General features: G+C 49.0%; 1 protein-coding gene across 10 annotated transcripts; it reads right to left on the reverse strand.

Moving 5' to 3' along the window:
* Positions 1–305: 305 nt before the first annotated feature.
* On the reverse strand, positions 306–26531 carry MOV10 (Mov10 RNA helicase). 10 transcript variants are annotated; one of them, XM_077972160.1, is made up of 22 exons: positions 26107–26531; positions 25787–25988; positions 14028–14168; positions 11995–12806; positions 11485–11720; positions 11032–11290; positions 9332–9466; positions 8191–8359; positions 6925–7079; positions 6468–6644; positions 6201–6348; positions 5517–5675; positions 4841–4944; positions 4557–4654; positions 4245–4461; positions 2970–3087; positions 2594–2785; positions 2282–2356; positions 1259–1384; positions 1091–1179; positions 733–854; positions 324–647 (listed from the first exon to the last, which is right to left on the reverse strand). In XM_077972160.1, the coding sequence occupies exons 4-22, from the start codon at positions 12165–12167 to the stop codon at positions 556–558; spliced, it is 2844 nt and encodes a 947-aa protein (XP_077828286.1). In that variant the 5' UTR covers positions 12168–12806; positions 14028–14168; positions 25787–25988; positions 26107–26531; the 3' UTR covers positions 324–555.
* Positions 26532–26698: the final 167 nt, after the last annotated feature.

Here is a 26698-nt window from a genome sequence, read left to right on the forward strand (position 1 = left end):
TCCCATCTCTTTTCATGTCCAAGTTGCTTGCCAGCCTGGCCCCCTGCCTACAAGGCAGGCCAGCGGCCGGCAGGGTGGAGTCTTAGAGCAAAGGATGAGGTCATGCCTGGCTCTGGGCCAAGGAGGCGGGTGAAGGGAGTGGTCTGTAGCAGGGGGCTAAACTTAGAAACCTGTGGGTGGCTTCCCTGCCACCTCCCACTGGGTTTCCTCTCCAGCTGGGAGGGGGTGTGTCCCAGAGCAGGGCTGAAAGTCCCACCCTTCCCTACTGGGTCAACTTGGGGGCTCAGGAAGCTGGGGCCAGGCAGAGGAGACATTATCAAGGCTTTTGCATAGAACAAGATTTTGTTTTCAGAGTTTTCTTCCTCCCCCTTCCCCCAATTGTTAGCAGCTTGATGTGTCATTCTCCCCAGCAGGGGAGGGGGTGGAATGGCTTGGGTTGTAAACTCCCTCCCCCAGCCTTCCTGTCCCTTGAAGGGGCAGCTCAGCTGGGTTCTGGTTCAGGGTCAGGCAGGCAGTTAAGGCTTGGCTGGTGCGAGAAGGCTGGGTGCTGTGTCTTCAGAGCTCATTCCTCCACTCTGGCTCCACTTGCAGAGACAGGCCCCCTTCACCCTCCTGCTCCTGGGGGAGGCAGTCATGACCATGGGACCCTGGAAAGAAATAAAGTACACTTTGTCTTCCTTACCACTTCCTCTGGCACTGTCCCCAACCTGGCCCACCCTGGCCCAGCCATACCTGAGGTAGAGGGGCTGAGCTTGCTCAGACCTTGCAGTAAATTCTGTCCCTGTTGCAGGTCCAGTTTGGCAGGGAAGGGACACCCGGTATACCCTCCGTTTTCTTTACAGAACTCCAGGAATCTGTGGGGTACAGAGGAGTGCCAGCAGAGACTGGAGGCTAAGCCACGGTCCTGTCACATCTGAGCTGTACTTGCTCAACCTCTGGATGTCATTTAACTTGTAAATATAATAGGGGTGCTGTGAAAATGGACACATCTGAGGATTAACTGAGCGATAAGCAAGCGCTTAAAAAAGATCCACCTGCCTTAGGCAGGGGCTGTGGCCACCAAGAGGGAGAATGGGGTGGGAATGCTCACACTTTCCAGTCGGGATCATGGCCCAGGAGAAGGGGGTTCCCCACGACGATGAGCAGGGCCTTGGCCCGGGTCACAGCTACATTGAACCTCTGGAAGGAAGAAGTGTGGTCATGGGAGGGAAGGGCCCCAAGATGGAAGAATTCCTGCCACCCCGACCAGCCCTCAAACCTTGGGGTTCTTAAGGAAACCCAGATTAAAGTCCAGATCCAGCTGCACAAAACTCTGGCTGCTTCGCACAGTGGAGATGAGGATGACGCTTCGTTCTTGGCCTTGGAATTCTTCCACTGAACCCACCTATCGGGGAAAGAGGCAGGGCCTGAGACCAGCCAGGCGTGTCAAAGGGGTGCCCTACCCCAGCAAGCCTGCCATCCAAGGAGGGTACAGAGAGGTCACTGGGCAATTGTAGACCAGTGGAGTGAACAAGTGAGTGCTGCGACACGGCCCAGGGAAAGGGGACAGGAGGTAGGCAATGGAAGCTGAAACCTGAAGGGTGAATCCTGTTGAGGGGTGGGGCCTGCAAAGTGTTCTAAGGAAAGAAAACAGCATTGCAAAGCACACTGGAACTCAGAGCAGTGACTTTCACACTTTCCGGAAAATAATCACCAAGTATCTGTTAAGAATATACAACCCTGGGCCCTAACCCAGACCCCCCCATCAGAATTTCCGAGAGAGAGGCCTGTAAGTCTTAGAGCAGTGTTTTCAACCCTGGCTGCACATTGGAATCACCTGAGAAGCTATAAAAACTACCAGTGCCCTGGCTCTGCCCCATAGCTGTATGAGCTGGTGGGCGGGGCCCTGGCACGGGGGTATTAAAAGCTCTCCAGGTGATTGTTATCTGCAGCCAGTGTTGAGACCACAACCTTACAGAGGCTACTGGGGGTGGGGGTGGGAGCATCACATGACAGGCCACGGAATTTGGACTTTATCCGTAGGGCAGAGGCCTCAAACCTGCCTGAGTCTAAGAATGACAGGAGGTGCTTGTTAAACATCCAGGCTTCCTGATCCCATCCCAGACCATTAAGTTGGAATCTCCAGGAGTGAGAGGCTTGGGGAGAGCTCCAGCTCTATTCAAGGCAGCAGGGGTGGGACGGGGATGTGGGCTGGACTGGAGTGGAAGCTTGAGAAAGTCTTTGGAAGTGGGCAAGTGGGAGCACACGGAGGGGAGGGAGTGAGTGTGGAACAGCGTGTCACCTTCAAGTCCTTGATGTCATCCAGTCCTCGAAGCTCCCTGTCAAGTTTGGTGATGCAGTAACGGATTTTCTCCACCTGGAAGGAGGGGGACAGGTGCCTTTCTCTCCTGCCATTAACCTCATGCACGAGGGAGCCTGGCAGGAGGCCAGAGAGCTGGGGAACAAAGGGAGGGGACAGCTGACCTCGGTGCTCTTCTGAGATACAGAGCCAGCAGAGGCCTAACCTCCTGAAGCCTCTGCCTAGTGGTCTGGATATTAAGGAGGTACCATCTGGGGGAGGGGCCCCACCCTTGCTGGTAACTGAGGACCTGACCTGTTTCCGGTACGGGGAGATGACGCCCACGCTTCGGGGGCTCAGGCGGGCTTTGCCCTTCTTGGAGGAGGGGGCCAGGAGCAGCTTCAGGTAAGAAGTCACTGTGGCAGCCTCTTCAGGGTTGAAGAAGGATGGGCTGTTGCCCTCACGCTCATCTTTGCCCATTACGCCGTGAAAGATGATGGGAAAGCCCTGGACATGGGGTCAAGGGAAACCCTCAGCCAGACCACCCTCCCTCAATTTCCTCCCTTCCCAAACCCTTCCAGAGAGTAAGAGATCCCAGGCCAAGGTGACAAAGGGAGGGGCTGCACCTTCAGTGGGAGGGAAGTCAGGGTACAGGGGTGGGAGCCTGTGCCCCTGCCCTGCTTAGCCTCACCTGTCGAGGCAGGCCTGCCCAGCGGCAGAAGCGTTCTCGATCCACGACATCAGCACAGGCCTGCAGCTCCCCTTCATAATAGAGCTGGTTAGGAATGTCCAGGATGGTGGGATGAGACCTGGGAGGCCGGAGGAGGAAGAGCAAGACCGAGGGTCAGATTCCCTCTGCCCCACAGGGGCTCCGCTCTACCCACTCTGGGCCCCCACACATTAGCCTGCTGCCCCCTGGCTCCCTGGATAGCAGGACACTCATCCATAGTATCTGCTGCCAGGCACTGTAAACCACAGAAAGCAGAACCAGAGTCCTGCTTTCTGGTCCAGAGAGCATCTAGTCCAGGGACTCCACAGACCCATGACATATAAAACTAAAAAATTAGGGGCCCATTTTCAGGTTTCAAATTTACCAAGGACAGTACGAAACCAAATTATCCTTGACTATCATGTTATTTGATGAGACAGTGTGTTAAATCCAAAAATATAAGTAGTGATGACACAATAGCTAACATTTATTGAGCTCTTAGTGATAGCATAAAACTCATCTAAGCATTTTAGATAGCTTAACTCATTCACTAAAAGTATACAGCTCTTTAATTTGAATAACAATAGGTTTATGAAAAAACTGTATCTTCCCTATTTTTCTTTCTTTCTTTCTTTTTTGAGATAGAGTCTCGCTCTGTCACCCAGGCTAGAGTGCAGTAACGAGATCTCAGCTCACTGCAACCTCGGCCTCCCAGGTACAAGCGATTATCCTGCCTCAGCCTCCCAAGTAGCTGGAATTACAGGTGCCCGTCACTATGCCTGGCTAATTTTTGTATTTTTAGTAGACATGGGGTTTTACCATGTTGGCCAGGCTGGTCTCAAACTCCTGACCTCAAGTGATCAGGGGTGGGAGCCTGACCTACCTTGGCCTCCCAAAGTGCTGGGATTACAGCCATGAGTCACTGTGCCTGGCTTCCTCCCTGTTTTTCTTATTTCTCCTTGGATTGCCTGAAAACTTCATCTGGGATTGGTACCAGACACACCCGAGCCTCTAGGAACCACTGCCCACCCGCTAAGATGCAGATAAGCTGACTGCTGTCGTGTGAAACCACTGGCTAAGTCACACAGACAACAAGCAGCAGTGCTGGGGCTAGAAAAACCTCCTACCTTCCGGTTTAGTCTTTCTGTATCACACAACCTCTGAGCAACAGGACTGCAAGCCAGACTCTCCAGCAGGGGCTGCACACAGGATGTGAAGGCACAGGATATGGCAGGGGAGGCAAGGGCGTGGGAATACCTGTAGTTGCGGAGCAGCTTGGTTATGAACTGGGGGTCATAGCCTTCAGGGCCCTTCTTGTACAGGGAGTTGTAGGTGAGCAGCCGCTCCAGCAGTGAGTATCCCAGCCCATGCTTCTGGGTCAGTGGGGAACGCAGCACAGGCCCCAGCTGCCGAGGGTCTCCTGCCAGCACCAGCTGCCCTCCTGGATCGCCTGTTTCCTTTACTTCCATCAGCCCTGGGAAGCAGAAGAGGTGTGGGGAGAAAGGTAAGTGGTGCAACCTCTCTGACCCACACAGGGTGTATACCTGCAGCCCCACCTGAGTCCCTCACCTGCTATAGCTACCAGACTCTCAGGCTCCATGCAGTGGCCAGCCTCATCGATGAAGATGTGTGTGAAGTGATCAATGGGAAACTGGGCCGAGACCAACCTGGGAGGTGTCAGGCCAGGCAGGGGTCATATCCAGGCACCCAACTACCAAACCTGAATGCTCTCCCAGGCTGGCTCCTCACCACCCCCGCACCCAGCCCCAGAAACCATTCTTCCCCATTTCCCCAGCCCGTTACCCCTTTGATTACACTTACGATTCAGAGACACACCCACACACACTCCCCACCTGCCAGCAGTGATGAGGGTGGTAATTAAGACCCGGTATTCCTGCAGCTTCTTCTTGGCGGGAAATACATACTCCCCCTTCTTTGCGTCCCAGTTGCAGCAGGGCTGTGGATTGTGAAGGGACCAGAGGAATCAGCTTGGCTCCACTCATTCCCACCATGATTCTGGTTGTAGGCCCCCCAAATAATTGTTTTTATTATTATTATCATAATTTTTATTTTTGAGACGGAGTCTTGCTCTGTCGCCCAGGTTGGAGTGCAGTGGTGCGATCTCGACTCACTGCAAGCTCCCCCTCCTGGGTTCATACCATTCTCCTGCCTCAGCCTCCCGAGTAGCTGGGACTACAGGTGTCTGCCACCACACCCTACTAATTTTTTGTATTTTTAGTAGAGACAGGGTGTCACCATGTTAGCCAGGATAGTCTCAATCTCCTGACCTCAGGTAATCCACGTGCCTCACCCCCCAAAGTGCTGGGATTACAAGTGTAAGCCACTGCGCCCAGTCCCCCAAACGTTTTATCCACCCCCCTCACTTACAAACTGAGGCCCAGAGAGGGGTCCTGCCTGGTCACATAGCAAGTATCAGAATCCAGGTCTCCTAGCTTCCTTGCCTGAGTGTCTGCCCTGAGAGTCTCCCCGGCATTTGCCATTCTTTGGCCCTCTGCACTTCCCTAGTACCTTGATGTCCTCAGGTACCATGCGGATGTCCCTGCTGGGGGCCAGGAGGCGGTAGATGGAGCTGGGAAGGTGGACCCGGAGCCTTTGACAGAGGAGGTCAGCCCCTGAGTTGGATGGAGCGCAGGCTAGGATGTGGGCTTTGGGCAAGTGCTTCACCACCTGAGATGCAGATAAGCACAGTGTGGGAGGCAGGTTCCTGAGACGCGGCCGTACTCAGTCTGGGGCAGCGCAAGTCTACGATGACTGAAATGTGAATGGTGACTCCAAGGGTCATGCCATGCCCTACCCGTACAACAGTGTTCCACAGCCACATTTACCCTAACTCCCTACTTCCCCAATCCCCACCCTGTTTTTTGAGACAGAGTCTCACTCTGTCACCCAGGATGGAGTACAGTGGCATGATCACGGTGCACTGCAGCCTCAAATGCCCAGCTATTTTTTATATTTTTTCATAGAGACAGGGTCTTGCAATATTGTTCAGGCTGCTCTCAAACTCCTTAGGCTAGGCCTCCCCAAGTGCTGAGATTACAGGCATGAGCCACTGCACCTGGCCCCTACCTCTCTTTCTGATGGCTGCTCAGACGCAGGAGCATTTCGGGAGTGGGAAGGAACTAGAATCTGAGGACAAGTGCTTGATGCTGGGGGAGTCAGAGTGCAGGCCCCAGGTTTGTGCTCAGACCCCACCTGCTTAATGGCCTCCACTAACGTGACGGTCTTGCCGGTGCCTGGAGGCCCAAAGATGATGTAGGGGGCTGGACGGGTGGTGCCCATGACAATGTGCCTCATGGCCTGCAGCTGCTCTGGGTTTGACTCCAGACTCCGGTCATACAGCCTGGCAGAGGGACCAGGAATGTGAACTTGAAGTCATCTGGTGACCCAGAGGCCTCCCTGACTCCATCCCCTGTGCCCACACTCCGAGTGGTTCCAGAGGCTCCCTGCCCACAGTCTCACTTGAGTTTCACATCTGAGGGCAGCAGCGGGATGTCCCGAGGTGCCACAGGAAAGAGCATGGGCCACAGCAGCCAGCGCCCCGTCAGCTCCAGGGCACGGTGCTGGACTCGCAGGGGCTGGCGGTTGAAGGTAAAGTTCACCTTGAAGGTCAGCCCATCCACAAAGCGGCTCAGGAGGCTTTGGGCAGAGAGAGGGGGGAAGAGTTTGTTGGGGCAGGGGAGTAGGCAATAATGGGCCAGAACCTTCTCCACCAACCGCAGTCTCAACCCCTCTTTCCAAGACCTTGACGGAAGCTCTCTAGAAGAGGAAGCTGCCGTAGCATCTCAGGGTACCGCTGAGGAAAAGTCTCCTGTTCTGCCCCTGGGGCCTCATTTATCTCAGGGAGAAACATTCCTCCTCCCCTGGGGTCAGAAGTCTGCAGACCCTTCCAGCAGCTCCGGGTTCCCCCAGCACCCACCTCATGGAAAAGCTTAGCTTGACACGGTCCAATTCCACCTTGTGCACAAAGCCCTTATATGTGACGGGGTCCTCCTGGTGTGTCTCCGAGGACAAAAGGGCAAACAGGTGGTCGCCCCGCAGCACTGAGGGGCGGCTCTCGGTCACCCCAGGAACCTATGGGGTGTGAACACAAGCAAGCTTCTGTCCCAGGGATGGACGCTGGAGGGCCCAGCCCCCAGTTTCTCCAGACCTTTAAGGAACAAGGACTGAGACTGGCCTTCTAACCTAAGACTCAGGGAGCTATGCTATCCCTGCATCCCTCTTTCCTTTCATACCAGCAGGAGCCAGGGGAAGAGGAAGAAGACAAATCTTCCGAAGCTGCACAGAGATGCCGAGCCCAGGAACCCAGAGCCTCCAGTGCAGCTGCCCTCTTGGCCAGCTCAGTTCCTGCTCTGCCTGTAAAAAATCCTGTTCATCAGTTAATCGGGTTGCTAAAAAAAAAATTTAAAAAACAAACAAACAAACAAAAAACTGGACCAGGCATGGTGGCTCACACCTGTAATCCCAGCATTCTGGGAGGCTACGGCAGGCGGATCACTTGAGTCCGGGTGTTGTGAGACCAGCCTGGCCAATGTGGCAAAACCCCATCTCTACAAAAAATACAAAAATTAGCCGGGCATAGTGGGGCATGCCTGTGGTCCCAGCTACTCGGTCGGAAGGCTGAGGTGAGAGGATCACTTGAGCCCGGGAGCAGGGATTAAGTGAGCCAAGATCATGCCATTGTACTCCAGCCTGAGCACCATGGTGAGACCCTGTCTCAAAAAAAACAAAAACAAAAACAAACAAAAACTTGTTCAAAACTCACTTCCTGCAGTAATCTTTCCTTGACCAAACTCACCCTCTAATTCTCACCTGCACTTGTATGTAGAAATCCAGTCTCGTGTGTAATATGGGCTTATATGCAGACATTCAAAATCCAAGAGCCAGAAAGAGCTGCTTTAAGAATTATCCAGTCCAGCTCTGTGCTTTTCAGATAAGGGAACTAAAGCTCAGAGAAAGCCAGGGACTTACCCAAGGTGGTAGCAAAGCCTGGACTAGAACCCAGATCTTCCCCATTCCCCTGCTCTGTCTTCAGGCACAGGGTGCCCACCCTGCTGCTTGCGGAGCCCTGGGAACCACTTCAGCCTTTCTCTTGTTCTGCCCTGCTGTCAGGAATAGTTCTGCCCACAGCCTCTAGCTTGGCTGATGTGAGCCCACCCTCCTCACACTCAATCTGAGCCCTGACCTCCAGCGTGAGCAGCCTGGGGTTCTGGTCCACGGGGTCCCAGGTCATGGGCACTGACTCCAGGTCATAGTGCCGGATATCATGCTCCATCTGCAACTCTTCCAGGTGCAGCAGCAGCCGCAGCTTCACCTCATAGTTCCTCCACTTCAGGGTTGTCTCCAGCTGGGCCCTGGAAATGATGGTTGGGAGGGGTGAGTGGGGGCAGGAACGGGATGGGCCAGACAACCCCTATGCCCAGGAGTATCCACTTTTCCCACCCGAAGCTCTGGAACTAAGCATCAAAAAGCAGAGAAGACTAGAGGGATACAGAAGTGGATACAGAGTCAGAGGCCCTGAAGAAGGAAGCCTTGGCTCTTGCTTCCTTGGATGCCCCTGCCCCCACCTCACCTGACTTGCATTTGCATGGTGGCTCTTATGGCCAGAACATTCTCCCCTGATCCTCCTCTCATGACTCCCACCCTCACCTCATTCAAATGTCCTTCTCTGGTCAAACATCACCACCTCAAACAGGCCAGGACTAACTGGCCCTCTGCCAAGCAGCACCAACCCATCCCCTAACCCTGCTTTAGTTTCAGTGTAGTTCTTTTTATCTTTTTTAGAGACAAGATCTTGCTGTCACTCATGCTGGAGTGCAGTGGCATGATCCTGGCTCACTCACTGTGTTCTCGACCTCCTGGGCTCAAGGAATTCTCCCACCTCAGCCTCACAAGTAGCTGGGACTACAGACATGTGCCACCACACTTGGCTAATTAAAATTTTTTTTTTTTTTTTTAGAGACAGGCTCTCCCTATGTTGCCCCAGGCTGGTCTTGAACTCTTGGGCTTAAATAATCCACCTGCAGCTCAGCCTCCCAAAGTGCTGAGATTACAGGCATGAGCCACTTGCACCTGACCTGTTTAGTTCTTCATAGCACTCATCACTCCATGAAATTGTAACAAAAATGCTCATTGTCCCCAATTAAATGAGCCAGGCCTTCATTTGACTGGTTCACCTTGAATGGTGCTTGGTTTATGGTGCGTGCTCAGCAAGGGAATGAATGAATACAGCCCAAGAGGCTGAGGACAGACGTGCCATGGCAATGCAAAGAAGCCAGTAGGGAAAAGACAGGGGAGAGTGTGGAGTGCAGAGGGGTAGTACTTACTTGATCTCAGCGATCTCCTTAGGGGCAGTGAAGATACTTGTTCCCTGAAGAAGCATGGGGAGCAGCTGCCTGAGGCGGGGAGGTGGGTAGTATGTCCCCAGCGCCATACTTAACTCCAGGTCATAGCCCTTTGCGCTGCAGAATTGAGGGAAGAAAACACTGAAAACCCCTCACCCTCCAAGACCCTGAGAACGCCCCTCTCAGGTGGATGCACAAAGCCCTCCTGCAGTCCTACTGCTGAAAGGAAGTCGGCAGCCTCGCTCCAAGGTTGGACTATTCTCATTTTTGGAAAGCGCCATACTTGGAAACCTTTATTATATAAGTAATACATGTTCATTAGAGAAAAAAATCAGGTAATAGGTAATAAATAAATATCATTCTTACCATCCAGGAATAACCAATGTTAACTTCCAGAGTTTCTTCCCTGTAAATTTCTGTTATATAGTCAACAAAAAGAGCACAATGGTCTGTGAAGGTCCTATTACATCGTTTGCTTTTTTTTTCTTTTTCGAGATGGAGTCTCACTCTGTTGCCCAGGCTGGAGTGCAATGGCGCGATCTCGGCTCACTGCAACCTCCACTTCCCGGGTTCAAGCGATTCTCCTGCCTCAGCCCCCTGAGCAGAGTAGCTGGGACTATAGGTATGTGCCACCACACCCGGCTATTTTTTTGTATTTTTAATAGAAATGGGGTTTCACCATGTTGGCCAGGCTGATCTCGAACTCTTGACCTCAAGTGATCGGCCCGCCTCAGCCTCCCAAAATACTGGGATTACAGGTATGAGCCACTGCGCCCAACTAGTTTGCTTTTATAACTCAGTATTTTGTGAACATCTAGAAAAAACAAAAAGAGATGTCTACACATATCCTTTGCTTCCATCCACATGAAGTGTCCAGCACAGAGAAATCTACGGAGACAGGAAGTAGATGAGCAGTTTCTTAGGGCTGAATGAAGTGGTGGAGGATAAAAGGGTGATAGCTTTTTGGGGTAATGAAATGTTCTAAAACCAATGGTAGTGATGGTCTCACATATTTGTGAATATACTAAAAAAATTACTGAACTGTAATTTAAATGGGTGAATCATATGGTATGTGAATTATCTCAATAAAGCTGTTCAAAAAAACAGAGATGTTGGCTGGGCACAGTGGCTCACGCCTTTAATCCCAGCACTTTGGGAGGCCGAGACGGGTGGATCACTTGAGGTCAGGAGTTCGAGACCAGCCTGGCCAACATGGTGAAACCCCATCTCTACTAAAAATACAAAAATTAGCCGGGTGTGGTGGTGCATCCCTGTAATCCCAGTTACTTAGGAGGCTGAGGCAGGAAAGAATTGCTTGAGCCCAGGAGGCGGAGGTTGCAGTGAGCTGAGATTACACCACTGCACTCCAGTCTGGGCGACAGAGCAAGACTCCATCTCAAAACAAAAACAAAAAACAAAACAAAAAACCCAGAGATGTCTACAATGATCTGCCTGATAATCCATCACACAGGGACAATGCCTAAAATTTTTTTCACTCTGTCCTCAGATCTGCAGTTCATCTGCAACTTTCTTCCTTGACAGAAAAATTCTCTCAGACCCAGAAGAGTGAAGAGCCTGCAGGAAAAGGGGCTCTGGCTCCCAGTTCTGTGCTCCTCCCAAAGCCCTAGCCTATGTGGTTGAGATACGAGCCCAGCAAAGGCTGAGTTGGAGCGAGGAGTTACCGGTCAGGTCTCTCTCCTTCCTCTATCCGATTGGTCACCACAGGGTTTCCAGTGATCCGGGTCCGCTTGAAGGGAGTCATGGGCTTCAGCTGTGCAGCCAGGGGGCTGTGGGCGACGGCAGCCAAGAAGCGGGCAATGTAGAATGTGCCGGCTCCTTCCGAACCCGACTCCCCAGGTCCCAGCAGCTCCCAGAGCACGGTGGCTGGGAAGTAGCCCACAAAGCTGGTCTTACAATGGACATGGAGTTCATAGCATTCACCTGGAGGAGGATGGATGAGTGAATAGGGGTAGGGCAGGGACCCTCCCACCCATATCCTTATCCTGGACACTCTCCCAGGAAGCCCCATCCCAAGGCAAGAGTCCACTGGACAGTGACAGTGTGCTTCCCAAAGCACCAGCACTGCCTGGGGCAAGCCCCTGTCCACCAGCTCTTTCCTTTGGAAACCCACTCACCAGGGCCCAGTGGACAGGGCAACTCCTGGTCTTCATTGTAGAAAGCAAACTGGGGTGTCCGGCAAAGTGGGAAGAGGTGAGTGAGGGTAACAGACTGGGTTCCGCCATTCCGAAGCCTCAGGGTCAGCACCTCTTTGCGGTTCAAATCCAGGCGGATAAGGAGCTGCCCATCTCGGGCTTCATGGGGCCCCTGGACTTCCACATCCACTCCATGTTTCCCGTGAAGATACTCAGCCCTGGGCAGAACGGGAGTCAAGGTGGGGCTGGGTGGGAGCGGTCTCACTGGGAGTTACCCTGGGAAAAGCTTTAGGCTTGGGAGGCAGGCAAAGTGCCAGCTGTGCTTGGGAAACTCACCCCCTCCCAGCAGACCAGTCCCCTGCCCTTCCCCCATTCTCTAAAGGAGGGGGACTTACTCCCACTTGTGTAACTCACTCTTTCCTCACACAGACAGCCCCCTTCCTTCACACCCTGCGGGCCTCCCTGTACACACAACACACAACATACACACACCTGTCATAAAAGATCTTGGCTAGCAGTGACTTGTGGTGTTTGCTGATATCTGACCCCAGCTTCATTCTCCTCTTTTCTGGGAACCGCACGTCGGCCCAGCGGTCGAGTCTGAAGAACCTGACCCGAGTCTTGGTGACGTAGGCCAGATTTGCAATCTTCATTCCATACAGCATGGAGGAGAAGCCAGGGGCGGGGGTCCCAAAGCTGCCAGAAGCAGAGGAGACTGGGAAATGAGGGAAGGCAGGGCTTGCGGGAGGCAGGGCGGCGGGTGGGGAAGGGCACTGGAGGGTCACTCTGTGCTGGACGCACCAGCCCTGCTGTGGAGCAGGATGGGGCCCAGAGACAGAGAGACTCAGGCTGGGGATCGGAGGAATGTTTAATGTTTTCAGGGAAGGCAAATGGGACTTCCCAAGGCAAAATACAGTTGTTTTAAACAGTGGGTTCTGGATTGTTCGTTTCTGAGGGGAAAAGCCCAATCACAGGCTGCTGACTGGAAGGACTAAGGGAAGACAGAGAAAGGCATAAAGTTCTTTTTGTGGGGGAAACTGTTTGGGACAGAGAAGAAAATACAAACAACCCAGAAGAAAGAGCTGAGGCTAAGGGGAAGCGGAATGATTTGATTCAGAGGGGTGGAAGTGGGGTCCAGCCTGTTGGTGAGGAGAGAAGGGATCAGAGACAGTACAGATGTCCAAGTGTGTGGGCAAGGTGGCTGATCAGACAGCAGTTTCCACCCGAAGTCATAGGGTGCAGGTGGACCCCAAGCAGGAAGGGAAAGGATCCTTCTCCAGAGATCAAATAGCCTGGCTTTGTGCCTAGAGAAGGTGAAGACAGGGAAAACTGGTCAGAAGGACAATAACCTCAAGGCTCAGTGCCTGGAGTTCAGTTCAGTCAATTCAACAAACACTTACAGAGGCCCGTTATGTGCCAGACACTGTGCTGGATGCTGGGGATTCAAAGATGCAAGAAACTCAGTGCCTGCCTCGAGGCGCACACAGACTGAACACATACATTCCAGCGTGGTGCTTGGAGGGCAGCTCATCGGCCACAGAGGGGCTCGGTGCCACAGAGGGACACCGAGCCCAGTCTGGGGGCAGAGGAGGTATCCATGAAGGCTTTCCCAGGAGGCAGCATAAGAACTGAGTCCTGAGGATGAGTGGGCATTACCTGGGCACAAGAGGGAGCGTGAAGTGTGAGCAGATGTGAGGGGTACGCAAGAACATGTGCTGAGAGGGGCGGAGGGGGGCTGCCCACTTGACAGCTCTAGCCAGGTCAGCTCAGGTGACCTCACCTCTCAGAGCCTCGCTTTCCTCCTCTATAAAATTGGAGGAAAGCGAGACTTACCTCGTAGGGTTGCTGTGAGGTTTACACGAGATTTTGACACGGCAGAGAACCACTTAGCCCAGTGCTTGGCACATAGGAGACCTCAGTAAGGGTGAGCCATGATTAGTATCACATACAGTTTCATTGTGCTAGAGTGAAATGCATAAGGAAGGGAGTGGCAGGAGGAGCAGAGGTGGGCAGGGACCAGATCATAGACAGTTTTGCACACCAGGCCAAGCCTGGACTTGACCCTGAATGTCTGCAGTCCTTTTTCCCGCTCTACTGATACCCAGGAGCCTGAGGACATTCCCACGTGCCACATACTTCAGGGACATATTCAAGATCTAGATGACTGACACCCTCCCTTAAAAGCAAATCTTTGTTTATGAGAACTACGGTAATCCCTATTTAACTCTTAAGGCTAAATCGTCATGGTCACTCACTAGGGTATATGATAAGATCATTTATGGTTATGAATATTTTTCAGGTGCCCCCTGCCTGTAACTCTGCCCCTCTCCTTCACCCCAAGCAAATGAGACCGGTACAATTTGGAAAACATTGAATTGGCTATGATTTGTTTTAAAAAGGTAATAAATCATTCGAAAGCATAATAGAAAATGCTCAGTAAATGTTAGCTACTATTATTAGTATTTATATTAGTAGAAATAGTAGTACTAATAGTAGCAGTAGTAGTAGGAGTAGTAACAACTTACTTTCAGCCCACGTCAGAGGCTACACTGTGGTTACAGAACCACTGCGGTTGGTGGGTTTTAAGCAGGGGAGTGGCAAGATCATATTTGCATTTCAGATCACTCTGGCATCAGGATTGGAGGATGGATTTGCTGGAGGCAAGACTGTAGGCAGGGAGACCAGTTAGAAGAAGGCCCTTGCAACTGTCCAGTTAAAAGATAACAAAGGCCTGAGCAAGGCAGTGGGTAGAGATAGAAGGAGAGCGGCAAGATTTGCTAATACTTAGAATGTAAAATTAGCAGAATTTGGTGACTGACAGAAGGGGGAATGAAGGCTGGGAAGAGGGGGGAGTCTAGGATCCCCAAATCAATGGCCTGGCTTCTAGGACTATCTCTGAGATAGGATGTAAGACAAGAGGAGGAGGGATTGGAGGGACTGACCATGACACTTGGATTTGGATATGCTGCGTTTGAGATTCCTGTGGTCCAGAGGCAACCAGCTCCACGAGTCAGAAGCTGAGAACTCAGGCCAAAGTCAGTCTAGTATTAGGGAGTCCTCAGGTAGTGGTTATAATCAAGGAAGCGTAGGAATCTCCCCAGGGAGTGTGAGTAGTCGAGAGCAGCTACTAGGACAACCCGGGGAAGAAGGAAAAACAAGAAACCCTCAAGGGAGAAAGGAGAATCAGCAAAGTCTCAAAATCAGGTATCAGGATCAAAAGCTGCTGAAGGGTCCAGTAATACAGGGACTGAAATCAGGAGATCATCAGTAACTTTCACAAGGGCCTCTTAGAGTCCATCAAAGTCCCACGGAGTGAGGCACAAACTAATGCCTACAGCAGCTACCCTCCACAGGTATCTTAATCCTTGCAGCCCTCTCGGACACCTGTTCAGTCCCATTTTTGAGTCACTAGTGTAAGAATACTGCATGCATATCCCTCACAACGCTAAGAAAACAACAGTGCAGCCTCCAAGAAAAGTGGCTCCAGGCTCCCAGATCAATGCTGGGCAGAAAGAGGGCTTTGTGGGGACTGAACAAACTAGGAAGTGCATGCCCTGTCTGAAGGGGGTAACTGCTCATCTCCGAACTGGGCCAGTAGGGAATGCAGGCCCCAGATGGCCAGATCTGACTTTCAAGAAAAGACAAAATCAAAATTTTAACCTGAAACCTTCTATTTTTGGAAACCTGCATGGCACAAGGGCAGACAGAACTCATCTCTGCAAATTTTTCAAATTCTACTGCGGAAGCTGTCCCTAAATATTTCTCAAATTATTCTCTATGTCTCTTACTACTACCCAAATTCACATAACATTGGTCTAGGTGACAGTCATTCAAAAATTATTTTTAAAAAATCACAAACTTATTATATTTTTGTCAAAAAAAAGCCCCAATCCTTGTATTATACATGTAATCCCCTATATTTATTTATTTATTTTTTTTGAGATGGAGTCTCGCTCTGTTGCCTGGCTGGAGCGCAGCGGTGCGATCTCGGCTCACTGCAACCTCTGCCTCCCGGGTTCAAGCGAGTCTCCTGCCTCAGCCTCCCGAGTAGCTGGGACTACAGGTGCATGCCACCACTCCCAGGTAATTTTTGTATTTTTAGTAGAGACGGGGTTTCACCACATTAGCCAGGATGTTCTCAATCTCTTGACCTCATGATCTGCCCGCCTCGGCCTCCCAAAGTGCTGGGATTACAGGTGTGAACTACTGTGCCCGGCTGTAATCCCCTATATTTCTGAGAAAAACTTTCTAACCAAGACTGCAAACCTGCAGCTATAAAATAAAACAAAGTCAAGTGTGGTGGCTCATGCTTGTAATCCCAACACTTTGGGAAGCTGAGGTGGGAGGACCATTTGAACCCAGGAGTTTGAGACCAGCCTGGGCAATACAGTGAAAAAAAAAAAAGCAAACCCAGGCGTGGTGGTGCTCGCCTGTAGTCCCAGCTACTCGGAAGGCTGAGGCAGAAGGATCACTTGAGCCCAGGAGATCAAGGCTGCAGTGAGCTGTGATCACGCCACTGCACTACAGCTTGGTTAACAGAGCTTGGGTAACCCTGTCTCTAAAAAAGAAAACAAACATTTTTGACTACTAAAAAATATTTTGTCTGGCAAAAGGTAATATAAACAAATTTAACAGATAAATACTTATGCAGATGACAGGCAAAGGGCTAATTTTTATAATACATAAATTTTCTTAAAAATTGACAAGATGAACAATTCAACAGAAAAATTGAATATTCAATTAAAAGAACTGATACAGATGGCCAAAAGAGTATGAAAGACTGCTCCAAATGTAGAGAAAAGCAAATTAAAGTATAAATGAGATATCATTTTATTCCCATTAGACTGACAAAAATGATGGGTATGTGGAAATATGACAAAAATGATGGCTACAATGGGTATGTGGAAAAGTGAACTCATAAATTACTAGCAGAAGAGTCAAGTATTGCCATCTTTTGGGAAAACAATCTGGCAACATCTACAAATATTTAAAATACAGGTGTACTTTAAAACCCAGAGACTGTCCAGGCGCGGTGGCTCACGCCTATAATCCCAGCACTTTGGGAGGCTGAGGCAGGTGGATCACCTGAGGTCAGGAGTTTGAGACCAGCCTGACCAACATGGAGAAACCCCATGTCTACTAAAAATAGAAAAAATTAGCTGGGCGTGGTGGCGGGTGCCTGTAATCCCAGCTACTCGGGAGGCTGAGGCAGGAGAATTGCTTGAATTCAGGAGGCGGAGGTTGCAGTGAGCCAAGATCGCGCCATTGCACTCCAGCCTGGGCAACAAGAATGAAACTCTATCTTAAAAAAAAAAAAGAAAAAAAATCCCAGGGACTGGGCATGGTGGCTCATGCCTCTAATCCTAGCACTTTAGGAGGCTGAGGTGGGAGGATCACTTGAGCCCAGGAGTTTAAGATCAGCCTGAGAAACACAGCAGGTCCCTGTCTCTAGAAAAAATTTTTAAAAAAATTAGCCAGGTGTAGTGGCACGCCCCTGTAGCCCCAGCTACTCAGGAGGCTGAGGTGGGAGGACTGCTTGAGCCCAGGCCTTTGAGGTTATGCAGAGTTATTTTTGCAGAACTCCACTCCAGCCTGGGCAACAGAGCAAGACCCTGACTCAAAAAATAAAATAAAAAAAATTTAAATTTAAAAGATAAAACCCCACAAAACCCAGTAACCCTGTTCCTGAAATGTGTCCCATGGGAAGAAAGTACCAATGTATAAAGACATATGTGCAAGGATACTTACTGCAGAATCACTCACAGTGGTCAAGAATTGAAAATTAAACAAATGCCCATCAACAGAGTGATAGGTGAACAAATCGTAAGCACTCATACCATGGGATATTATGCAGTCATTGAAAAAATGTATCACACCCACTCAAATGGCTAACATTTAAAAGGCTGACAATACCAAATACTGGTAAGGATACCAAACAACCAGGCCAGGCACATGGGGTCATGCCTGTAATCCTAGCACTTTGGGAGGCTGAGGTAGGAGGATCACTTAAACTGAGAAGTTCAAGACCACCCTGGGCAACATAGCAAGACCCTGTTTCTACAAAAAAATTTAAGAAATTAGCTGGGCATGAGGCTGCAGTCTGCCACGATTGTGCCACTGCACTCCATCCTGGGTGACAAAATTAGATTCTGTCTCAAAAAAATAAAAAATAGAACAACCAAAACTCTCATGCATTCGTTTGCTGGTCTGTAAAATGGTTTAAGCACTTTAAGAAAAGGTCTAAGAGTTCTTTGTGAAACTAAACATATGCCTATCCTATGACCCAAAAATTCCACTCCTAGATACATTCCCCAAGAGAAATTAAAATGTAAGCCCACAAAATGACTTGTATAAGATGTTCCTGGCTGGGCACGGAGGCTCACACCTGTAATCCCAGCACTTTGGGAAGCCAAGGCAGGCAGATCACTTGAGGTCAGGAGTTCGAGACCAGCCTGGCAAACACAGTGAAACCCCGTCTCTATTAAAAATACAAAAAAATTAGCCAAGTGTTGTGGCAGGCACCTGTAATCCCAGCTACTCAGGAGGCTGAGGCGGGAGAATCACTTGAACCTGGGAGGCGCAGGCTGCAGTAAGCCAAGATTGTGCCATTGCACTCTAGCCTGGGCAACAGAGCAAGACTCTGTCTCAAAAAAAAAAAAAAAAAAAAAAAAGTTGTTCCTAGCAGCTTCATTCAGAAGATCCCCAAACTAAAAACACTGTCCATAAACAGGGGAATAAATATACAAACTGTGATTTGGATTCATACAATGGAATACCACTAAGTGCTAAAAAAGAAACTACTGATACATTGTGGATGAATCTCAAAAACATTAAGCTAAGTGAAAGCTGCCTTATACAACAGTACATACTATATGATTCCATTAAATGAAGTTCTAGAACAGGTACTACCACGAAAAAAATCAGAGCAGTGGTTGCTTCTGGGTGAGTAAGAGTGAGGACTGACTAGGAAAGGGCAGGAGGGACCTTTCTGGAGTAATGTGATGTTCTGTACCTCAACAGGGGCTTGCACACAGATATATGCATTTGTTAAACCTCACAGAACAGTACACTTACAATTTGAACATTTTGCTATTTGCAAATTTTGCTTAAAGGCCGGGCACAGTGGCTCATACCTGTAATCCCAAAAGTTTGAGACCACCCTGCACAATATAGAGAGACCCCATCTCCACAAAAAATGAAAAATTAGCTGGGCATAGTGGCACACGCCTATGGTCCCAACTACTCAGGAGGCTGAGGTGGGAGGATAGCCTGAGTCTGGGAGGTTGAGGCTGCAGTGAGCTGTGATCATGCCACTGTATTCCAGTCTTGACAACAGAACAAGAGCTTGACTTAAAAAAACAAAAAACCAAAACCCAAACAACAACAACAACAACAGCAGCAACAACAACAAAAAAAACCCATGGCCGGGCGCGGTGGCTCACGCCTGTAATCCCAGCACTTTGGGAGGCCAAGGCAGGTAGATCACCCGAGGTCAGCAGTTCGAGACAAGCCTGACCAACATGGTGAAACCCCGTCTCTACTAAATACAAAAAAAATTAGCTGGGCATGGTGGTGCATGCCTGTAGTCCCAGCTACTTGGGAGGCTGAGGCAGAACTGCTTGAACCTGGGAGGCAGAGGTTGCAGTGAGCCAAGATTGCGCCATTGTGCTCCAGCCTGGGCAATAAGAGCAAAACTCTGTCTAAACAAACAAACAAACAAACAAACCCATAAACAATTTTTTTTTCATTTCTAGGTAAACATAACATAAATTTTGAACTCTAGCTGATAATAATCACGCTGAATAATTAATAATAGTAATTTGTTGGAGCAAAGTGCACTGATGTCTGTAACATTCTGAAATGCATCAGGAAAATTAAGATGACTTGCTAAATAAACAGAGGGATGGATCTATGGGCAGATATGTGCAAAATGTTAAAAGAATTCTAGGTAAGGGTATGTGGATGTTCACTGTACAATCATTTCAACTTTTCTTTATGTTTAAAATTTATTATAGCAAAATATTGGGGAAAAAGTCCCAACAATGCATTAGAGGTCCATGCCAGATGCCTAGGAGTGATTCCCATCATGTAGTTGAGAGAGTAGGACATGGATGATGTGAATAACATGATTCTTTTGAAAGAATCTTGGTCTGTCACCCAGGCTAGAGTGCAATGGCGCCATCTTGGCTCACTGCAACCTCTGCCTCCGGGGTTCAAGCAATTCTCCTGCCTCAGCCTTCCGAGTAGCTGGGATTACAGGCGCCTGCAACCATGCCCAGCTAATTTTTTGTATTTTTAGTAGAGACGGGGTTTCTCCATGTTGGCCAGGCTGGTTTCAAACTCCTGACCTCTGGTGATCCACCCGCCTTGGCCTCCCAAAGTGCTGGGATTACAGGTTTGACCCACTGAGCCCGGCCAAACATGATTCTTTTTAAATAAAACAATGACTAAAAAAATACCCTGATTGATATCAAGAGTTACCTGAGTATAGGGCAGAATGTGGAAACAGAGGTGGGATGCCCATAAGGGGAGGGGTCCACAATAAAAATGATATGTGATAATGATCCCACGTGTGTAAACTTATGTAGGTGTGATATAAGCATGCCCGCATAAAGTGATAAATGAGCCACGTGCAGTAGCTCACGCCTGTAAGCCCAGCACTTTGGGAGGCCAAGGTAGATGGATCACCTGAGGTTAGGAATTTAAGACAAGCCTGACCAATATGGTGAAACCCCATCTCTACCAAAAATACAAAAATTAGCCAGACATGGTGGTTCATGCCTGTAATCCCAGCTACTTGGGAGGCTGAGGCAGGAGAATTGCTTGAACCCAGGAGGCGGAGGTTGCAGTGAGCTGAGATCATTACACTGCACTCCAGCCTAAGGGACAGAGAGAGATTAAAAAAAAAAAAAAAAAAAAAGAGATAAATGAAAAGGTGGTCACCAAAAGTATTTTTAAAACATTTAAACAAGTATCTAACATAAAACATTAAAGCCCTTAATTCCCTTGCTCCCAACTACTTGCTTAATTAGGAACAATTAATTAAACCTGCTATTTGATGTATGTTTTTCCTGACTTTTTTCTATGCATATAAAACACAATAATGAGATCATATATGCTACATATACTATTCTGCAGCAGGCGTTTTCATCACCATGGATGTTCTCCCGTAACAATGCTTTACAGAGCCACCATGCCCTTTGGAATGGCTACAAAAGATAGCACGTATGAATGCATCATGGTGTGTTTTTTTCTCTAGTGATAGACAAGCTCCCTGAAATTTCTGGCTACTCCAAATGTTACAATAATTATCCTTGCACACAAACCCTTGTACTTGTAGGCAAGTCTAATGGGATAAATTCCTTAAAGTAGAACTCCTGGGTCAAAGAGAATGAACCTTTACAACTTTGATAAGTTCTGCCAAATTGTCCTTTAAACAGGTTGTATAAATTTATGTTTTCACTAACAAGAGTTTGAAAATGCCCCTTTCCCAAGGCTCTAACATCAGAAACGTTCAATGTTTTAAATTTTTGACAATTTGATTACGAAAAATATTATCTTTTTTACCTGTGCATTTCTCTGATCACCAATATAGTCAAGGATCTGTCCTTCTTCTATTAGTCATTTGTATTTCTTTTGTGAGCTGCCTGATTATATACCCTTTGCTCAATTTCCTAGGACCCAATTAACTGTTCTCCCTACCTCTGGCTTCATACCGCTACCCTAGGCCACCGCCTATATCTGCAGAATTGTCATCAAACACAAATCTGATCTTGTTCCCCCAATTTACAACTCCATAGTCCACAAAATTAAGTCTTTTACATGGCACCCTCAAGATCCTCCACAGTAACAACGATAATGCAAATACAGTAACATCAACAGAAAACATTTCCTGAATGCATTATCTCATTCAATCCTCAAAACAACCCTTTAAGGTAGTAATTATTATCATCCCATTTTAGAGAAAAAGAAATTGAGGTACACATCATCACCCACACTTGGTGTCTTGTCAATCCATCCTTATTTCAGCCATTCCCAACTGCTTGTATCACTGTGCCCCTCTGCAGACTTCTGCGCTGTGGACATCCTTAGCCTGCACTGCCCTGCCTTAGGCCGTCCCTTCTGTTTGTTAGGTGAACAATGGCTAATCTTTTTAGACCCAGTTCAGGAAAGGCCAAAAGCTAGAGGAACTGTATTTCAAAACATATGATCAGATTTGGAAGTGATCTTAAAGAGACATCTAGTTTCATAATCTACAGACTGTGGATTCCAATTCTCATGAGCGGTTCAAAGCCAGGATTTTTATAAAACTGAAATAAAATAGAACAAAAAATATCAGAGAGCAGGGAGTGAAACTATGTATTGTTTCAAGGGCAGGCATTGTTTTGTGAAGGTTGTGTATACCAGGTCCCAAAGTAAAATGTGTTTTTAACGGTGGGTAGAGGCCCAACCACCAAGCCACACTCCATGCCAGAAGCCACAATGATCTTTCTAAATCTGATTATGTCAGCCTCTTACTTTGAAATTTTCTGTGTTTTCCTATTTCCGTTAAGATTAAAGACAAAACAAAACACCTCACAATGCCTACCCAGGGCCCTGCTGGCCTCCCGTTCTTCTGAGGTCATCCCAAGCCTTTGAAGGTGCTGTTCCTTCTGTCTGTACACTCTCCCCTTGTCCTTTACATCTTCTAAGTCTCATTAATCCTTCAAGATTCTGCTCAAATATCACTTTCCCCAAGAAACCTCTGCCTAGGTTTCTTGATCTAGTCTAGGTTGCTAGACTAGGTCAGATCTCCAAATTATATACTCTCAATGCATCCTGGACTTTTCCGTACGAGCACTCATCACAACCACAATTAAATAATTATCTAACTGCTGCCTCCTTCCTTAGTCAGTTGGGTTCCTTTTGTGTTTTTCTAGCAACTCACTTTTGCTTTGCCATTCATAGGAAGCACTCAGCCAGTACACTCAGCTTCATAGGAAGCACTCAGCCAGTAGAAGAATGAGTCTCCTGTCCAAAGCAAGAATCATCTTCTCTCAGAAACCTTTCGTGACATCAGTCCTTACCCCATACAATGGACTCCTAATCATCATTGCACTAATGAGGGGTACCATGTACAAAGCCAGTGTAATATGCTAGCCATGCAAATGCTTTGCCTAGGACAGCTCATTTTGGTCTCTCACAACCCCAAGAAAAATGTATTATTTTCCATACTCTTACAGTTGGCGAAATGGAAGATTTAGAGAGTTGTTTGAAGTTAAATGCAACCACTAAATGGCAGGGCTATCTGAACACCATTACTAGCACCTATACTACTGTATTGCATTTGTTTGTCTACACATATCTGCTGCTCTCTACTAGATTATGTTCTTTGGAGGTAAGGACCAAGGCACAGGCACATAGTAGAGCCTCATTAAATATACTTGCTAAATGAATAAAGGTAGGTGGGAAAAGGCAAGAGTTCAGAGCAGAGCACTTTATAACATCATAAAATAACCTAGCTGGAGAGACCTATCCCCTTCCAGTATAGGAATCTCCTAGAATTCCTAAAGAGTGTGATTTGCTATACCCCCTGCTCTATGGCCCATTCTCTTGTTAGTTAACTCTAGTTGCTAGTTCAATTAGATTCTGCAAGCATTTATTAAGCATCTACTACATGCAAAGCTCTATGCTGGGGACTGAAGATATATGTAAACCTAACTAGAGGTAGAGGAGCTAGCATTTGCGTGGCTAGCATATTACACTGGCTTTAGTATATTACACTGATTTGGTACCAGGAGGAGATGGCCACGTGCCATAAAGCAGAGTGTAACGTGGCCATAATACGAGGCTATACCCAAGGTGTAAAGAATGAGCCATGAGAGCCCAAAGAAAAAGCAAGTAATTCCTACTAGGAAATGAAGGTTGACTTCACAGCATTCCAGCCTGGCTTTTTAAAGGATGTGTAGGCAAGTTATTTAATCTGAACATATATTTCCCCAACATGGTGAGGGTACAGAGTGGGGACAGTTGATGAAACCCACTTCTGCCTTCTGGAGGGATACAGCAGTGCAATCCTCTCCATCTTAACAGTCCAAAATAGTCAAGGATAGTTACCTTGTTCTGTCTGATTTTTCTATTTTTGAGGCAAATATTTCTGTTTCTTTCACTGGGTCTCAGGATAGAATATGAACCCACATAGAAGGCCTTTCCTCCTCCCTCCATGTACTAAAATTTTATCTCTTTCAAGGCCAAGGTCAATGCCACCTTCTCCATCACATCCCCTAATGATTACAGAGGACTGGTATCTTATCTGCATAAACACAAGTGCATACAGTAAAAATTACTTTTGAAAACGCCTACATTCACCCATAATATACAATATATCTGGCTTTCTGTATGTAATCCAACACAACTAGTTTTTCCCCGGTACTAAAACAAACTATGTACCTTTGGTTTAGAGCTGACAAAGACTCTCCTTGATCCAACTTTTGTTAGGCTCCCCTGAGCCCTCTTTTTGACTAGCCCTTGACCTTGCCTCCCCAAACCCTTCAGTCTTAGGCCCATCTAGTTCAGTTTTAGCAAGAATCTGAAGTCATTTTAGTGAGACTCCTCATCCTTGATGCATGACCATGCTTGATATCTGATAAAGTTCCTCATTCCCGCCTTGGATGTACAAGTCCTTGGTCTGCCTTTCACAAGAGTCTTGTTAGGTCAGGTGAGCCTCCCAGTCTTTATGGCTCCTCTTAGTAATTTTCTATATATTGATCCCCTTACTCTGTTCACTGGTCATAAATCCCCAGCTGTCTTTGCTGTATTCGGAATTGAGCTCCAACTCTCTTCCCTATTGCAATAGCCCTATTACCATAGCCTTGAGTCAAGTCTTCCTTACTGCTTTAACCAATTACTTTTTCCTTAACAGAGCCAAAAGAAGTAGGTGACTTGTTTCACAGCCATGTTGTACTCTGCGGATGTAGGTGAATTCACATACCTGAAGGGCTGATACCATGTGACGCAAATGCTCGCTCTTTCCTCCAGCATTTTTCTTATCATCCCTAGTATAATCCTCCATTTACCATGTACTATCGTATATTGTGTACATGTATATTGCATGCACATCATAGCTTCTGATGCTCCTCGGGGACTGTGTTTTTCATCTTAAGAGTCCCCATAGTGTCCAGCATGGTGACATAAAATAGGGCCTCATCATCTTTGCCCCTTCTCAGATGTTGTTCAAGCCTGTTAATATCCCTCTCAAAATGTGATATCCATTAGTGAAAATGATATTCCAGACACGATTTGACCAATATAGAGAGTCTCTACCCTCTCCCCCCGACCCCAAATCACACTTTTATTAGCTCAATCTTAGACTTCAGCTGTTTTAGCAGAAATATCTCACCCATACTGGCCCACTGGTCTGTTAAAACCCAAGGTCTTTTTCGGGAGGTCTGTTATTAAGCCCAGATTCCCACTACCTTATGTTTATTTGTACAAGCCTTTACGTTTACCCTTGTTAAACTGTTTCTTGGTTTTCCATGCAAGGCAGCAGCCTGTTGATAAACGTGTTTTTGAAGCACAATTCTGTGGTCTGACAGAAGACTCTTTGATTTTCACTTGGGTGGTAACAGGAAAAGGAGACCAAACAGCCTTCAGCCACAGGGTGAAAGGGAGCCTCCAGAAGGCTGGCCCTGCCCCTGGCTCTCCATGGAGAAGCCACAGGTGCTAATGGAGGTTTGGTACCTACGTAGTTTGTGCCCTTTTCTTCTTTCCAGAGCTTCCTGAGCTTCTCCCTTCTACCCTGGGCCTCTTCAGGTCTCCCAGATAGCGGACCCCGGAGGCAGCAGCGCCTCAACAAGGTGGTAGAGGTCCCCGTAAAGCCCGCGCCCGGGCTCGCAGCCCCCAACAGGCAGCCTCTTCCCCGCGCTCCCGCGATGCCTGGGACCCCTCTGGAGGCTCCCCTCCCCCACCGCGAGCGCTGTCCCTCAGCCCCCGCGAGCGGCGCGTGGACGCGGGACCCAGCTCCCAGCCCCGGGTTCCGGCCGCCTGGGGCGCGGGCAGCGCGGGAGGCTCTGCGCGGGGACTTGGCGCAGGGGCCCAGCTCGGGCAGAACGGGCGGGCTCCGGGCGGCGCTGGTGGGGCGTGGGCGAGGCGCGGGAGGGGAGGTCTGCGCCGCCCCAGGACTGGCCTGAGCCGCTGGGGGAGCTGAGTCCCTCTGCGCCCCGGGGCGGGAAATGTGGCCCCCGCGCAGGGGTCGTGGCAGCAAGCTGGGCCCGCGATTCGGGGCCGGGAGTGGGCCGGCCCGTACCTGATCTTGAAGTCGCGGTTATAAATGGTCCGCAGCCGCTCGCGATCTGTCTCCATGTCCAGTCCCCGAACGACCAGGAAACTCTCGAAACACTGGCCCGCCTCCCGGAGCTGCCGGCAGCTGAACTTACTGGGCATCGCGGCGGCGGCTGCGGCCCAGGCAGGAGGGTCCGTGGAAATGAAACTGAAAGTCGCCGCTGCAGCTGGAAGTTGGCGGCCCTGAGATGAGGGTGCAGCAGGGGGGAAGCCCCCTAACTCTGACCCCTGATCCTGCGGGTTCCCTTCTCCCCGCAAGGCTTTTCTCCTCCGTTCTTTTCTTACCTGAGCTTTCCCTTCGGTTTCTTCGTCCTATCCCCTCCCCCTCTTCGCATTAACTCTTTCCTAAAGCGTCTGACCCCTCCCTCAGGGCCCTCCCCTTACCCCAAGCTCCCTCCCCTGGCTTCTAGCCAGTATCAGAACGTGGCTACCGCTTGGGGCCTTCTGAACAGCCCGGGAGGACCTACGAGCCTCAGCTAGGGCTACCCTCACGCCCACCCTCCAGAGCCTCGGGACTCAGTGAAAAGCAGGAGAGCAAAGGGCAGGACTGGGACCTAGGTCGGCAGCAGCCGGACTGGGAAAGCTCATCCAGCGCCTCCCCCAGCCTTCCAGGGGCATAAACCCGTGGAAGCAGGCGACACGCCCCCTCCCCCATTTTCCCTTCTTGGGCTTTCAGACGCACGTAGTTGGCATAAGGGTCAAAGAAGTTTGGGGAAAAGAACCCAGAGTCTCTGAGATAAAGGTGTGTACGTGTGTGGGAGGGAGGGACAAGGGGCTCTGCTAGGATAAACAGTCATTGCTTTTCTCTGCCACACCGGCTTCATTACGTGGAAAGGCTGGTGACCCTTAGCCCTGAGCCACATAAATTTGGGCGCTT

The sequence above is a fragment of the Macaca mulatta genome, chromosome 1 (assembly GCF_049350105.2).
Source record: "Macaca mulatta isolate MMU2019108-1 chromosome 1, T2T-MMU8v2.0, whole genome shotgun sequence".
NCBI classification, from domain to species: Eukaryota; Metazoa; Chordata; class Mammalia; order Primates; family Cercopithecidae; genus Macaca; species Macaca mulatta.

Bases quoted from the DNA above. Each gene is read 5' to 3' on its own strand.
- MOV10 (XM_015147103.3), bottom strand. From the start codon at position 25,923: ATGCCCAGTAAGTTCAGCTGCCGGCAGCTCCGGGAGGCGGGCCAGTGT. The intron at 6,645-6,924 runs GTGGGTGCTGGG...CTCTGCCCAAAG, and splicing joins AAGCTAAGCTTTTCCATGAG to CCTCCTGAGCCGCTTTGTGG. The intron at 2,786-2,969 runs GTGAGGCTAAGC...CCCCATGTCCAG, and splicing joins GGGCAGGCCTGCCTCGACAG to GGCTTTCCCATCATCTTTCA.